Source organism: Bufo gargarizans, chromosome 4 (genome assembly GCF_014858855.1).
Source record: "Bufo gargarizans isolate SCDJY-AF-19 chromosome 4, ASM1485885v1, whole genome shotgun sequence".
Lineage (NCBI taxonomy): Eukaryota > Metazoa > Chordata > Amphibia > Anura > Bufonidae > Bufo > Bufo gargarizans.
In genome coordinates this window covers 213036017-213052725 of record NC_058083.1, presented here as the reverse complement: position 1 = coordinate 213052725, position 16709 = coordinate 213036017, and the positions used below count along the sequence as shown (strand labels likewise).

At 47.3% G+C, this 16709-nt stretch overlaps 1 protein-coding gene across 1 annotated transcript in view; it reads left to right on the top strand.

The window, feature by feature from the left end:
- The window catches only part of LOC122934071 (probable cation-transporting ATPase 13A4), a 197091-nt gene that overhangs the window by 127540 nt on the left and 52842 nt on the right, over positions 1–16709 (top strand). Inside the window, exons 21-22 of the mRNA XM_044289220.1 lie at positions 5275–5354; positions 16006–16048. Of these exons, the coding sequence (XP_044145155.1) occupies positions 5275–5354; positions 16006–16048 (123 nt within the window). The remainder of the gene's footprint in view (positions 1–5274; positions 5355–16005; positions 16049–16709) is intronic.

Here is a 16709-nt window from a genome sequence, read left to right as displayed (position 1 = left end):
GAACCACTCTCCCCCGGTAAGCTAAGCGGCGCCTTGAGCTGCTCCCCGTTGGGAGCCTCGGCGCCGCGCTCTCTCATACTCACACGTCGCTTCCTGGCCGCCCCTCGCTGCTCGTCAGGCAGCGTCAAAACCGGGTCCCCAGCGCTCCCACTCACTGCACACGCCCGCAACCTGGCCCCACCTCCTGCACCGGCTGGTCTCTACGCAGCACCGACGCCGGCCGCCCTCCCCTCCCTCTCCACCAGAGGGCATATGCCCGACACAGATTCACCATCTTACAAGAAAAGTGCCATCCTTGCCAGCGGCAGCGTGAATGCAGAGTCAGGTCCCTGCAGACAGTGCAGCTCACAAATACTGCACTTGGTCAGGAGCCCAAATGACTGTTCTTCCTGGATGCTCAAAATGTGCATTCAATGCTCAAACTGGTAAACCTGACAGCTGAGGCCTCCCCACAAACAGGGGCCTCAGCAAAACAGCGCATTTTTATTCCACGCCACCATCTACCAGCAGAGTCATGCCAATGTTTTTCTTCCTTAAAAAAAAAAAAAAAAAAAAATTTTTTCCACGTTATCATCTGCCACGTAGCAGATTCATGTCTTTTCCCTCAGGTTCGCTTACGCTATTGTCTGCCACGCAGCAGATTCATGTCAATTTTCTCAGGTTCGCTTACGCTATTGTCTGCCACGCAGCAGATTCATGTCAATTTTCTCAGGTTCGCTCACGCTATTGTCTGCCACGCAGCAGATTCATGTCAATTTTCTCAGGTTCGCTTACGCTATTTGTCTGCCACGCAGCAGATTCATGTCGATTTTTCCTTCCTTAAGTTCCATCCACGCTACTGTCTGCCACGCAGCAGATTCATGTCAATTTTCTCAGGTTCGCTCACGCTATTGTCTGCCACGCAGCAGATTCATGTCAATTTTTTCTTCCTTAAGTTTCATCCACGCTATGGTCTGCCACGCAGCAGACTCATGTCAAATTCCTCAGGTTCGCTCACGCTATCGTCTGCCACGAAGCAGATTCATGTCAATTTTCCTCAGGTTTGCTCACGCTATTGTCTGCCACGCAGCAGATTCATGTCAATTTTTCCTTCCTCAAGTTTCATCCACACTATGGTCTGCCACGCAGCAGATTCATGTCAATTTCCTCAGGTTCGCTCACGCTATTGTCTGCCACGCAGCAGATTCATGTCAATTTTCTCAGGTTCGCTCACGCTATTGTCTGCCACGTAGCAGATTCATGTCAATTTTCTCAGGTTCGCTCACGCTATTGTCTGCCACGTAGCAGATTCATGTCAATTTCCTCAGGTTCGCTCACGCTATCGTCTGCCACGCAGCAGATTCATGTCAATTTTCTCAGGTTCGCTCACGCTATTGTCTGCCACGTAGCAGATTCATGTCAGTTTCCTCAGGTTCGCTCACGCTATCGTCTGCCACGCAGCAGATTCATGTCAATTTTCTCAGGTTCGCTCACGCTATTGTCTGCCACGCAGCAGATTCATGTCAATTTTCTCAGGTTCGCTCACGCTATTGTCTGCCACGTAGCAGATTCATGTCAATTTTCTCAGATTCGCTCATGCTATTGTCTACCACGCAGCAGATTCATGTCAATTTTTCCTTCCTTAAGTCTCATCCACGCTATGGTCTGCCACGCAGCAGACTCATGTCAAATTCCTCAGGTTCGCTCACGCTATTGTCTGCCACGCAGCAGATTCATGTCAATTTCCTCAGGTTCGCTCACGCTATTGTCTGCCACGCAGCAGATTCATGTCAATTTTTCCTTCCTTAAGTTTCATCCACGCTATCGTCTGCCACGTAGCAGATTCATGTCAATTTTCCTCAGGTTCATCTACGCTATCGTCTGCCACGCAGCAGATTCATGTCAATTTCCTCAGGTTCGCTCACGCTATTGTCTGCCACGCAGCAGATTCATGTCAATTTTTCCTTCCTTAAGTTTCATCCACGCTATCGTCTGCCACGTAGCAGATTCATGTCAATTTTCCTCAGGTTCATCTACGCTATCGTCTGCCACGTAGCAGATTCATGTCAATTTTTCCTTAGGTTCATCTACGCTATTGTCTGCCACGCAGCAGATTCAGGTCAATTTTTCTTTCCTTAAAGTTTCATCCACGCTGTTGTCTGCCACGCAGCAGATTCATGTCAATTTTCCTTAGGTTCATCTACGCATTGTCTGCCACGCAGCGGATTCATGTCAATTTTGTCTGTTCCTTAGATTCATCCACGCTATTGTCTGCCACGCAGCGGATTCATGTCAATTTTGTCTGTTCCTTAGGTTCATCCACGCTATTGTCTGCCACGCAGCAGATTTAGGTCAAATTTTCCTTGGGTTCAGCCACGCTGTTGTCTGCCACGCAGCAGATTCATGTCAATGTTCCTTAGGTTCCTTCATACAATTGTCTGTCCACGCTATTGTCTGCCACGCAGCAGACTCATGTCAATTTCGTCTTTTCCTTAAGATTCATTCATGCTTGTCTGCCACGCAGCAGATTTACGTCAATTTAAATGTTTCTTTCACGTAATCATCTGCCACGCAGCAGTTGCCCTTTCCGTCTCGTTTTCTTTCCCTAACACGTATCAGGCTTCAGTTGTGGTCTGCCACGCAGCAGCCCACGTGAGTTTTCCGGACATGCATCAGGTTCATCCACCGCCCTGACACGCATCAGGGACAGGTTCCCACGTCTCATGCGCTACTCACTCGCCCCGTCCTAATCCAGGTGCCTCGATGCGCCTCACGAGCTTCGCCTCTAGCCACGCAGCTAGCCCACGGGTTCCGGCCGCCTGCAAGGCGTCAGGTCATTCAGGGGCACCTCACAGGTGTCAGGCACGGTCAAGCTTGACTCAGCTTTCGCTCCCTGATTCACGTCAGGTTCTACCTTCTTCTGCTCTCAAACCTCACCCCATGTTTCTAGGGTCACCCCGGAGGTCTGTTCGGTTTGAAGTTCGCTAGGCGAATTCCTCAAGGTACCAATCCCAGGTCACCTTTTTTCATCCAGGTCGTTTTCGTTTACGATTGCATCAGCCAAGTCCAGGTAAGTTTGATTTCACTACTTCATTCCTTAGGATCAGGCTAGCATCCGCAGGTCTTTTTCCTTCAGGTAGTCTAGGCCAGCTCATCAGGTAGGTTGGGCCTCTTAACCTCTTCCTGGTAACGGATTCGGTCACTCTTCGGTGTCATTCAGAGGGTTTCACTGATTCACTCGCTGGTGTCAGGTGGCTCTATCACCCTTACCTTCCATTTTTCCTGTTCACAGCACGATGTCTCACGCATCGGATATCGCCGAGACTCGCTCCATTCCGGAATCGCACGGCTCAGCCCACGGAAGCACTCTTTCATGCAGGCAATGGACCATCCCGAAACTCATGGCCGAATTAACCAGGAGAGACATCCGCTATCCTGCCTCAGCCCGCAAAGCTGAGTTGTACAGGCTACTGACGGCAGGGCCTATCTCAGCGGCTGAAGAGCAGGCGTCTCTGTCCACGGTCCAGACAGCGCTGGCCCAGCTTCATTCCGCTATCAACACTCTCACCAGTTCGGTGTCCGACATGCAGACCAGGTTGTTAGTGGTGGAAACCAGGCCATCAAGTTCAAGCACTCCCACCTCTACGACTCCAGGCCCGTCCGCCATTCATGCCCCAACCCCAAGCCAGGCCCCCAGCTCCTTCACCATTTCCCCATCACATTTCGTTCCCGATAATATCCGAAAGGACACTTTGGCAGGTGATGCCAGACGCCGATCCATCGGGGGTTCCTCCACCCGCCATCGAGACACCGATGATGGATTGAGCAAGCATGTCAGAACTGCCAAGTCACTCATCCATAACTCCCTATCCCTCAATACAGCCAGGAACTACAAGACCGGGTGGGAAACCTTCTCACAATTCTCCCTCAGACACCCACAAGGACATCTGGATCAAACAACTCATCTCATGGCATTCCTGGCTTATTGTCACACAGACCTTCACCTATCTTTCAGCACCATCAAATTGTACCTGGCAGGGGTACAATATTTCCTCACTTTAGATTTCCCAGGCAGCCAGTCCATATTTTCTTCCCAGGCCATCAAATCCACCCTTAGAGGGTTCCAAAAGAGCAGCAACAAGCCGGAGTCCCGCAGGAAACCAGTCACCGGGACAATGTTCAGGGCTTTTTCCACCACCCTAGACAACGATCCTTTCGGGCCATACAAAAGCACAGTGATCAAAGCTGCCATGTATCTCAGTTTCTACGGGTTCTTACAGCCCGGGGAATTCACCAGCTCTCCGGGACACGCAAGCCTCACTTCAGACCAGCTGGTCTGGCAGCAGACCCATTGCACCCTTTCTCTCCCTTCCACCAAAACTTCCCAAGTAGGACCTCCAGTCAAAATTGTCTACTTCCAGACCTTCAATGAATGGTGCCCGGTGGCCGTGTTCAACAAGCTTCTCGCTATCTCAACAGTTTCCGCGCCAGGCAGCCCTCTCTTTCCCTTCAACTCCAAAGGTCTGTCAACTTCACAGTTCATCCATCACATCAGAACTTTAGCTTCCGGGCTGGGGTTCGATGCCAAGGCCATCTCAGGGCATTCGTTCCTCATAGGCGCGGCTTCCGCAGCATCAAGTCACGGGGTCCCAGCACACGTCATCCAGGAAATGGGCAGATGGCAATCCTCCTGCTTCACGCATTACATCCCTAATCCACGAGCCGAGATCGCCAAGGCTTTCACCAACTTAGCCCTATGAGTTCTACCCTCACATTTCCTACCCGTTGACTTTTGCCCCTCATTTAGCTCGCACCCGGCCATGGCTTCCCGCACACCCCAGCCATCTGTAGCAGACAGCCTGTCATCCCTTCCCCCCCCCCTGTCCTCAGCCACGGTCTCTCACCGTAGCCAGGACCACAAGTAGTAAGGCTGAAGCTCAGCCTGTGTTTGTGGGAGGGGCGGAGGAAGCCTATTTAGTGCCACCTCACGCTCCCATCATGGACGCCGCGCTCTCACCCCTCCCACCCTTCCCCTTTCTTCACCTTTCTCACCATCAGGCATGCCCCTCATTTAGCTCGCACCCGGCCATGGCTTCCCGCACACCCCAGCCATCTGTAGCAGACAGCCTGTCATCCCTTCCCCCCCCCCTGTCCTCAGCCACGGTCTCTCACCGTAGCCAGTACCACAAACACTAATAGATGGTTACAGGTTCCAGAGCCGCAAATCCAGTACAGACTTTTCATAATTGCCTAATATGTTTCTAAAGGTCAAATCTTTTTTTTTTTTTATGATAGCTTTTACTGAATGGTGCCATTTTTGCAAGAATGTCCCCAGGCCAGAAATCCAATCTAATAGAAGAGTTTCAAAAAATGGAGTAAGTTTTATAAACTTGTATATATTTACTGATTCTAGACAACATTTTGATTCATGATTTCCACCACAACAAATGTTTTGGACACTTTTAGAGTCTTACTCCAATTTGTATGCTAAGAAGGTGTGGAAAACCCACTGTATGTCTCAAAGAGGACATGGCTCACGATGTGGCCAAATTGTGGCACAAAATTCTGAACTAACGTTAACCAGTTAATAGGTGGTAGAAAACTTGATAGCTTTTAATGGTATGCCAGGTTTATCATCCAGCATTAATCACTGATACATTCAGCACACCTATAGACTGTGTAGTCTAAGGACTAATAACTAGTTATGAGCGAGCACCAAAATATTCGGGTGTACATTGTGTGCTCGGCCGAGCACCCGAATATAATGGAAAGCAACCTGCTCGGAAGAGAAGAGGGTGTCTGGCAGGGGCGTTGCTAGGGTCTCAAAAGATCCGGGGCACAAGCCCCAATAAATATGTTGCCCCCCCCCCCCCCGCACTTTGCTGTACTTACTATACAGCAGCACTTACCTGTCACATCCAGGGCCTCCAGGTGACGTCTCCTCTCTGTCATCATCTTCTCTGTAGATATTCTCCACTCAGTCCGGACACTTCTCTCAGCCGCCTCGTCTCTGCAGAGTGTGACACACAGACATCTTAGCTTCCTCACATTCTATCATTATCCCCCAACTGGAGTCCCCACAGTCTTATCCTGCTGCTTGCTATGCCCCCCCCCCCTCCCAGGGGTGTAGCTATAGGGGGTGCAGAGCTAGCAGTCGCTACCGGGCCCAGGAGCCTGAAGGGGCCCAAAGACACTTGTGCCGCATAAGAAGACACACAAAGCACTGAGGGAAGGGGAGCCCAAGCTGAACTCTTTCACCGGGACCCATGAGCCTTTAGTTACGCCCCTCCCCCCCATACCCCCAAATACTATCCTGAAGAAACATTACTGCTCCCCATAGTAATAGTGCTCCTCATAGTCCCACCAATAGAAATTCCCTTCTAGAATGCCTTCATTAGTAACACTGCCCCAACCGTGATAATGCTCCTCAACAATGCCCCATTATTAGAAGAACCCTCCCATATTAATAATACCCTCACAGAGCCCCCAGTAGAAATAAGGCCCTATATTGTTCCCCCGGTGGTAATAAAGCTCCCTACAGACCCCTCAGTAGTAATAAGGCCACCATAGTGCGGTTAGTAGAAATAAGGCAGATCTATAGGACCCTCCTATAGAGTCCCCAGTAGTAATAAGACCGCCTATAATGTCCCCTGGATCTGCAGTGCCCCCTGCAGTTATAATCCTCCCTCCACCATACAGTCCCATGTAAATAACATCACCTCCTCCCCAGCCCCCTCAAACGCACAATCCAATGTAAACATCACCCCCTAAAGCTACTTTCACACTTGCGTTCGTGCGGATCCGCACCGATAATACAAACGAATGCATCCGTTCAGGACCAATTCGTTTGTATTAGATTTGAATTTCTAAGTCTCAATACGGATCCGTCCTGACTTACATTGAAAGTCAATGGGGGACGGAACCGTTTACAATTGCACCATTTTGTGTCAATGCAAAGGGATCCGTCCCCTTGGAGGCGGACCCCAAAATGCTGCAAGCAGCGTTTTTGTGTCCGCATGGCCTTGCAGGGCCAAATGTATCCGTCCTGACTTACAATGTAAGTCAATAGGGACGGATCCCTTTGCATTGACACAAAATGGTGCAATTGTAAACGGTTCCGTCCCCCATTGACTTTCAATGTAAGTCAGGACGGATCCATATTGAGACTTAGAAATTCAAATCTAATACAAACGAATCGGTCCTGAACGGATGCATTCTGAATGGACCCGCATCCATTCAGAATGCATTGGGGTTAAACTGATGCATTTGGGGCTGCTTGTGAGAGCCTTGAAACGGATCTCACAAGCGGATCCCCAAACGCAAGTGTGAACGTAGCCTAAACAATAAGTCCCATGTACATAAACATCATTTTCCCCCACCATCTACTTTCAACATACAGTCCCATGTAAATAACATCACTCCCTCCCCCAGCCACCTCAAGCACACAGTTCCATGTCAATAACATCCCTCCCTTCAGCCCTAACATACATCCCAGTTAAATAACTACAACTCCCAGCATCTGCCTCTCCCTTAACTTACCTCTCCTCATGTACAGATATCACCATTAGGCTCCTTCTCCTCTTCACTCCGGTGTCCAATCCTGCACTGGTCACATGATGATGACATCATCCAGGTCATCCTATCACAGCCTGTTTTGCTGATCACATGACCTGTGATGTCACCACAGGTCCTTCGCCTCTTCCCAGTGTAAGATTCAATTGTATTGCCGTTCTATGTACGGCAATACAGTTGTATCTAGCAGGCAGGCAGGACATTCGGGACCTGGGACAAAACATCCGGGGCCCAGGCCCCGAATGTTTTAACCTAGCGACGCCCCTGGTGTCTGGTTCATAAAAAAAGGTTAGAAATTGATGGAAACCCCATCAAAATGGTTTGGAAATAGTATTAAGATGCTACTTACACTCCTATTATGTGAAACATACAATAGACAACCACACAAAGGCTATATGCCAAAAGCCAGGTATGTGCAAGCCATCAATCTATCCATGAGACAGATGACAGGCTTAGTCAGCATACCTTACAATGGCAGCCTTGTGCACTATGAGATATTCAAAATCAGCTCTCATCTAACTGATAACCAGTAAACCTCAAAGATTATAACTTGCGATCTACACTGAGTTATTACCCAGCTTTTCCAGTGTCAGATATTATCACTGACTTACTACATAACCATTACATAATATTCGCTTTATTGCTATATTCGTTTTTTATAGCAATATAGCGAATATTATGTAATAATTATGTAGTAAGTCAGTGGCTGTTATCTGTCTCATGGATAGATGGATGGCTTGTAAATACCTGGCTTTTGGCATCCAGCTATCCTCTTAATGCTGTTGCCAAACCTTTTTGATGGGGTTTCCATCAATTTCTAACCTTTTCTCTTCCGAGCAGGGGGTGTCTGGGGTTTTCCCATTGACTTCCATTATATAAAATTGTATTTGAGTACTCAAATTATTCAGCCGAGCACTCGGAACTGCCGAGCATAGCGATGCTCGAGATGAACAGGCATTCGGCCGAGCATGCTCGCTCATCACTACTAATAACATAAACATGATCATTGATCAAACTGGTGTAAAGTAGAACTGGTTTAGTTGCTCAGAGCAGCCAATCAGATTACATCTTTCATTTTCAAAAGGAGCTGTCAAAAATGAAAGGACGAATCTGATTGGTTGCTGTCTGCAACTAAGCCAGTTCTACTTTACACCAGTTTGATAAATGACGCTGAGAAAAGAGATGTCCTGCCCAATCTTGCTGTAGTTTGTTCACTGGAACCAGCAATAAGATGGCTCTGGGTGGCCACACACTAATAAGGCATGTTGATTCCAGCTAATCAGTATGTAGTGCCAAAACCTGTGGCAGAAACCTGATGCTAGATTTGTCTGTATGTGTGTATATGTTTTAGTAAGTGTATATGTTTTAGTAAGTATTAGTTAATCTGTCCTACTGTTTGACTTCAATCTTATCCTTGCTATGCAGAGAAGGGAGTCAGGAGATATAAATAAAATAAAAAATGTATATATATTCTGCCAACAGCTATTGAATGTAAATGGTGAGCTTAAATGGGTTATCCCATGACTAATGTAGAAAATGAAGATCAGACATCATATAGTACATGACAACTTCTTTCTAGCAAAGCTAGAACCAGCCCTGTATCTCACATGGATCCAGAGATCCCCCCATTTATTGTTCTGCTAGATTTATATCAAGCTGGCAGCTCAAGGGGAGTGTCTTTTCTGCTGCAGCTAAGGGGGTGTGTCCATGCTCTCCCTATCACAGCTCAGGAGGCAGCTGAAGGATGAAACTGAGCATGTGCGGCCTTCTCAGTGAGCAGGTCAAAGAAGTAAGAAAACCAACAAGCATCAGGTGGCGCTATACAGATACTTTTTATTGAATAAGGCTACTTTCACACTAGCGTTTCACGGATCCGTTTGAAGGGCATTTCAAACGGATCCGTCAATAAACTGACTAAACGGAGCCAAACGGAAGCCATTCAGACGGATCCGTTTGTACGGATCCGTCTGTATTAAGGATCCGTTTGTCACGTTGGTTTCCGTTTTGTCATCCGTTTAGCGGATCCGTTTTGGAAGGAAAAGCATCTCTAGGTTCCATCTTCATGTATTCAGATCTATAGGGTTGTAATGCTCCTATATTTCTCCAGGGCTATCTTGTTGAAGTTCCAAAGCTGGTCCAACTTTGATAATGGACCACACCTTTCGGACTCTTGTACACGACTACATGCACTTAATGTATAGTGTTCGTTAGAGGGCCATATGTCCCTGATCGTCATTGATCGTGCGTACAGGAGTACAGAGCATCATAATGCTGACCATGTTGTGCCGCAAACTGGGCTATTGTCCCGCACTCATATGATCTATTAGTGCAAAACTATATCCCCGCGGGCAGCTCATGTGCACGATGTGCACGATCAATGCCACTACGGGACATATGGCCTGCTCACGGACCGTATGTCTCTTGCGGCATACAGTCGTGTGCAAGAGGCCTTAAAGGGGTTTTCTCATCTCATACAATGGGGGCCTACCACTTTAAGATATACCTACATTGTCTTATAGGTGCGGGTCCCACGGCTGGTACCCTCACATATATTGCGAACGAAGCCAAGAAAGTAGATGAGGTCGCACTGTGCTGCCGCCCTCCATTCATTTCTATGGAAGAGGCGGGGATTAGCGCTTGGTGGTGGACATACCATGGGAAATGTGTCCTACAGCAACAGTGCTCCCCGCTCCGTTCTCAATATAGGTGCGGGTCCTACCAATGTTACCCACACCTATCAGACAATGGGGGCATATTCAAGTGAAATCCCCCCATTGTCTATGTGAATACCCCTTTAAAAACTGTATGTCCCTTACGTGTCCCTTGTGGTAATAACACTAGTTATATTAGCGTCATCAGGAAATCATTAAACCTTAAAATCACACTTTATTAATGAATTCCTGATGATGCTGACAGACCGTGACTCCCACAAGGGCTCATATGAAAGGGCACAAGATTGAACAACGGACAAGCATTTGCTTGTTCATGTGCCAATCATAGGGTCTACGATCAATAAAGAGCCAAAATTTAGCTCATTATTGATGGTCAGGTTTTAATGGATCTTACGACATTGGCACTAATGCCGTTTTGATATAAAAACTACCAAGGGTGTTGTAATAAACGCACAGTAGTGAGACTAGGGTAGTTTTTATTTCAACACAGCTATAGTGCCAAGGTTCCCTGTACAGGACAATCAAAACACAAACACAGTGCAGTAAAGTATAATTTTTTTTTTTTTTTACTGTAAATAAATAAAATAAATATAAACTTTTTTTTTTTAAATAAATTTTCATAACTGGTAGGGGAGGTGGACTGTCGTGGACTTAATGCGCTGGGGCTGGCAATGGTAGCCCCCCTGTCCTGGCGATCCGCTGAGGTTAAACTACGGGCCACAGGAAAGGATGCAGGGCGTAATTGTGGGGTGTGGAGAAAGGAAGGGTCTGAGGAGGAGGGGACCCGAGCATGTGTAGAGGTGGAGGGAGGTTGAAAAGAAGTAGGAGGAAAATAAGGGGCAGGAGAAGAAAAAGAAGAAGAAGGAAACACATGCTCGGGGGGGGTGGGAAGGGAAAGGTTAGCGGTACTGGCCACTGGTGTGGGATGGGGGGTAGGTGTGGGATGGGGGTGGGGGTGGTAGCTGGGGGCGGTGCATGATTTCCCATGACCCGTTCTCTAGCATGATCTTAAACTCATGCAACTGCTCGGGCGTCATTGAGTCCATCAAACCGATCATGCTTAGCCCATAATGGTAGTTTGGGCTGCGTTGATATGCCGACTCCGCCCCCTCCCAGCAGCGAATCAAGTCAGCACCAAACTCCATCTGATGTTGGGCAAAACCTTCTAGAGCGTCGGAAACGACCTCTACAAGGTTCGCATAATCGGCTCGACTTGGCCTACCGGATCTCTGCCCGCTCACCAGGGCTCTCAAATTTTGACGGAAAACTAAGAGCCTCTGTTGAGCGGAGGGACCCAGTAGGGGACCCAGATTATCCTGAGCCGATGCATGAGGGACAGGAGGGCTGGCGCTGGCGATCTGTTCCGGTTCCGCCTCAGGAGGTTGGTCAGGATCCCGAGTGCTGCTGGCACTTCTGTAGAAAAAAAAAGGAAAGTTAGAAATTGTTCTTTAAATAAAACATACATGTTCTATGCTATGTCTACCGTATACCATAGGGGGCTGGCCAAAACAGGGGAGCCAAACGCTCAGCTGTCTCAGACAGCCCCTTACAGTCAGACGGAGAGAACAGTTGTCCATCTGACTTTGGGGGGCTGGCCAAAACAGGGGAGCCAAACGCTACCCTGTCTCAGACAGCCCCTTACACTCAGACGGAGAGAACAGTTGTCCATCTGACTGTGGGGGGCTGGCCAAAACAGGGGAGCCAAACGCTACCCTGTCTCATACAGCCCCTTACACTCAGACGGAGAGAACAGTTGTCCATCTGACTGTGGGGGGCTGGCCAAAACAGGGGAGCCAAACGCTACCCTGTCTCAGACAGCCCCTTACACTCAGACGGAGAGAACAGTTGTCCATCTGACTGTGGGGGGCTGGCCAAAACAGGGGAGCCAAACGCTACCCTGTCTCAGACAGCCCCTTTACAATTTATTTTTTAAACAGTTGTTATAAATATTTACCTTTTTGGTGCCATTGCCTTTCGTAGGAACCCCAGGGCCGCCGTATGGATGTAGGTGGTCCCTGAGGTTCCTCCGGAGCCACTCGGGGCTTGAACCTCCTTGTTGTAATCCCTCCTGAATCGGTCCCGGATAGATCGCCAACGCGTTATAACCAGTTTGATTATTGAAAAAAAAAACTAAAATCAGCATGATGAAAGGAAAACAACAATATTTTAATGTATTAAAATACATATTGTTTTACTTACCATATTTCTCCTGAGCCGCTGCATGTAGATCCCCCCAGGTCTCAAAAACTTCAGCAGAGATGTCCCTCCAGAGCCGCTGGGTACGAGGATGATCGGCATGGTGGCGGTCTGAGTGGTCCCATAATGCTGGACGCGCCTCTCCCAGTCGGATGAGGAGCAGGTTATCTATGCTCGGAACCCCGAACTCCTCATCATTCCCTGGTGGAGCCTAGGGAACCCTGAAAAAAAGGAAATACAAAATTTTATGTAAATCCTAATACAAAATGCTAATTAAAACTACTAAATTCAATACTTACACGTCTACGACCGCCACGCTCATTCCCGCGGACTCTGGAGGCGACTGGGGGATCCTCGCTGGCGGCTCTAGGTGCAGATTGCTAATAAAAATATATATTTTTTTAGAAGACTGTACTTAAATTTAAAAAAAATTACGAAATATATATATATATATATATATATATATACTTACTTCTTGACAGCCTCAGTCCGGGCTTGGTCCACCTCCCCTGGATGCTGGTGATGTGGCAGGTGAGCTGGCCATAGCTGGAGAGCCCTCTGCAGATGATGAAGATGAAATCTATAATAAGAGCACATACTGATTAATGCAACGAAACAAAACAGTAAAAACTCCAAGTGTTGATTTTATACTTACCGGCCACTAGATACGGCGGCGCCTTCTCGGTGGGTTACTCCAATCTATCACGGATGTCTTCTTTGATGAACAGAATACCAGACAAAATGCAGATAATGATAAAGGAACTTGTAGAGCACTATTTCCTCATATATCAACAATTTTTTTTTTTTTAATACTTACTTTTTAAAATATAGATATGGGCTTGCCCACCTCAGATGTCTCTTTCAATTATTATATATTTTTTTGGAACGACCCTAATAATAAAATGATTACAAAAATTAATCCGACAGGAGCCATAATCCCCCCAAGTGACATAAACACCCCCAGAGACAGCAGCCCCGCATAGTGCCAGCAGCCCCCCACAATGACATCAGGCCCCCAGTTCCAAACAACTTTCCCACAGTGCCCTCAGCCCCCCCAATGCCAGCAGCCCCCACAGTTTCAGCCACAAACACCCCCGCAGTGCCAGCAGCAAACAAAGTTCTAGCCACAAACACCCCCACAGTGCCAGCAGCAAACAATGTTCTAGCCACAAACACCCCCGCAGTGCCAGAAGCACCGCACAGTTCCAGCCACAAACACCCCCGCAGTGCCAGCAGCAACCACAGTTCCAGCCACAAACACCCCCGCAGTGCCAGAAGCACCGCACAGTTCCAGCCACAAACACCCCTGCAATGCCAGCAAACCGCACAGTTCCAGCCACAAACACCCCCGCAGTGCCAGCAGCAACCACAGTTCCAGCCACAAACACCCCTGCAGTGCCAGCAGCAACCACAGTTCCAGCCACAAACACCCCTGCAATGCCAGCAAACCGCACAGTTCTAGCCACAAACACCCCCGCAGTGCCAGCAGCAACCACAGTTCCAGCAACACACGCCCCCCCCAGTGCCAGAAGCCCCCCATAAAGGCAGCCCACACCACCAGTGCCAGCGGCTCCCACTGTTCCAGACACACACACCCCTTCCCAAGTGGCAGCAGCCCCCCCACCCTAGAAATAGAGAGATAGATAGATAGATAGATAGATAGATAGATAGACAGATAGTAAAAAAAGAAAGATAGACAAACAGACAAAACTTCATATACTTACCAGTCTCACCAAGTCGATGATCCAAAATGGCCGACGATGAGGGGGAGGGACAGGAAGTTACTGGGCATGCGCACGGATCCGTGTCAAAGCGGAGCCAGGACAGACGGATCCGTCCCCATTGACTTCCATTGTAAGTCTAAACGGATCCGCATGCCTCCACACGTCCAGACGGACACCAAAACGCTGCAAGCTGCGTTCGGGTGTCCGCCTGCTGAGCGGAGCGGAGGACAAACGCTCCAAGATTGATGCATTCTGAGCGGATCCTTATCCACTCAGAATGCATTGGGGCAGTACGGATCCGTTCGGGGCCGCTTGTGAGAGCCTTCAAACGGAACTCACAAGCGGAGCCCCGAACGCAAGTGTGAAAGTAGCCTAACTCAGTGGCTATGCAAAATTTTTGATTATATGCAATTACAAAAGTATTCAGATCCAGGTGCTGGTTTGAAAACAGAATATTTTTCTTGGGACAACCCCTTTTAATTCATAGTTGACAAGTAAAGAAAAACAATGGAAACAGGCCATTTTAGCCGATATTTCTTCCAGGTCTATAGCCAGATGTACATTTCTCCTTACTTAAATCCTATCAAATCAGGCTTCTTTTACATCTTTATTACCGATCTCTGGCAATCTTCTTCAGCAGACAACAGCCTGCCAGAGCTCTTTGGATCTAGAGGACATCTGGCTGCTACCCGAAAAATATGCTGGGATTCAGCTGGACAAATATCATTGCATGTAGCAGATTTTGTCCAGATAAATCCCAGTATATTTGCTTGGTAGTGGCCAGATCTCCCCGGATCCCACTACAGTCACTTGAGCCAGTGGCCATTGTGTTAAAGGGGTTGTCCGGGTTCAGAGCTTTGATGCTCATATCAGAGGGTGAACCCAGATAACCCCTTTAACTTTGGGTTAGGCTGGAACCGGAGACCTCCGGTAGGCTGTTCTCTACCTAAACAGCCTGCCAGAGACCTGAAACATTAGTCTGAAACTAGCCTAAGATAGTAGTGCATCTACTCTCACACAAAATAATAATAATAATAATGTTTTGAGGGATAGAAAGGTTTTATAAGCTTGAATGTGAGGGAATCAGTCATCAAATCCATCCTATTAAAACAGCTTACATTTCCGATGAGCTCTGCCAGCTGAATCTAATGTTGTTGTTCTCATGTCTCTCCATGCCCTTACTGCAGAGAAAATAACTTTTTTATTTAAATATGTAAATTAAATATATGTACAATAAATTAGTAGAATTAGAAGAATTACTACATTTCTTGCCCCTACCTCTTTGACTAACAGGGTCAGGAGTTTAAACTTATACGCACCTGGCACTGAAGTCTCAAGACAGCACAGACACCACTGTGTTAGGAGCATGCTCATAACAAGGATGACCAGGTGCCATATTCCTCTCCTGAATGAAGTTGAGAGAATCTGAAGAGACACATGGAGCTCTGGGACATAGTTTCACCTTTCCTAAATGATGCTGAGAGCATGATGCTCAGCTGAGTGCCACAACTCATTCAACTTGTATGATGGGCTCTTGCTGTCTTTACTTCTCCTAAGACCATGTAAAGTTCACTCTTTCCCAAAAAACAGAGAGCCAAGGCCTCTTCATTCTATAACTAGAGATCCACTTCAGATTCCTTCTGCTGGCCTTTAGTTAGTCCAGAGAAATAGATAGCTAGACTACACTAAGGGATCTGCTGCTATACAAATTACTCAGATCAGTACTGTCTATTAGCATTTTACTATAAACTGAGATTTTATGAAGAACATAGAATTATTTACAGTGATGATGTACCCTAGCCTCTATTTTATGGTATGTCAATAAGTAGCATTATATATGATAACTTTGCATCTTTTTACAGTTACTATGTGGCAATGTGTGGAGATGGAGCCAATGACTGTGGAGTAAGTAATTATAAAACATAAATTTGCTATTTTTAATGACAGAACAATATATTGGAATTTGTATTCTTAATAAAACTTGTATAATGAAAAAAGGGAATATATTAATACACCTAGGGGCACATTTATTAAGACCAGCATTTTAGACCCATAGCTGGCGGTGGATCCTCCGAAGTTATGAAAAGACGCAGGCCTCTCCATAACTTCAGCGCATCCAGCACCAGTTCTCAATGTAAGTTTGAAAAAGGCGCAGGCTTGAGCCGAAACTAGTCACTGATGATGCTGTTATGCTTGAATAAATGTCTCATCATATAGTCAAGAAAGTGAGGGCCAGTCCTTATTCGCTATATACTACTGGGATGCCTTCCCTGGATGCGTGCACCAAGTGCAAACCGAACTGCTGACCCATCTTCTTCAATAGTTTTTAATGTAAGACAGCTTCCGAGCTGTCTTACATTTAGAACATTTTCTACGCCTAAAACAGGCATAGAAAATGATAAATGACACAGGGCCCGCCAGCCCGTCTCCTTTCCCACCCACACCACTCCCACAATTTTAGTACTGAAGTGAGCGGGCCGAAGTCGTAAAGAGCAGCGCAATGGTTGGTGTCTGAAATACAGTATGTCTAATTTATGCATATGTCAGTATAATAAATGACCCCCCC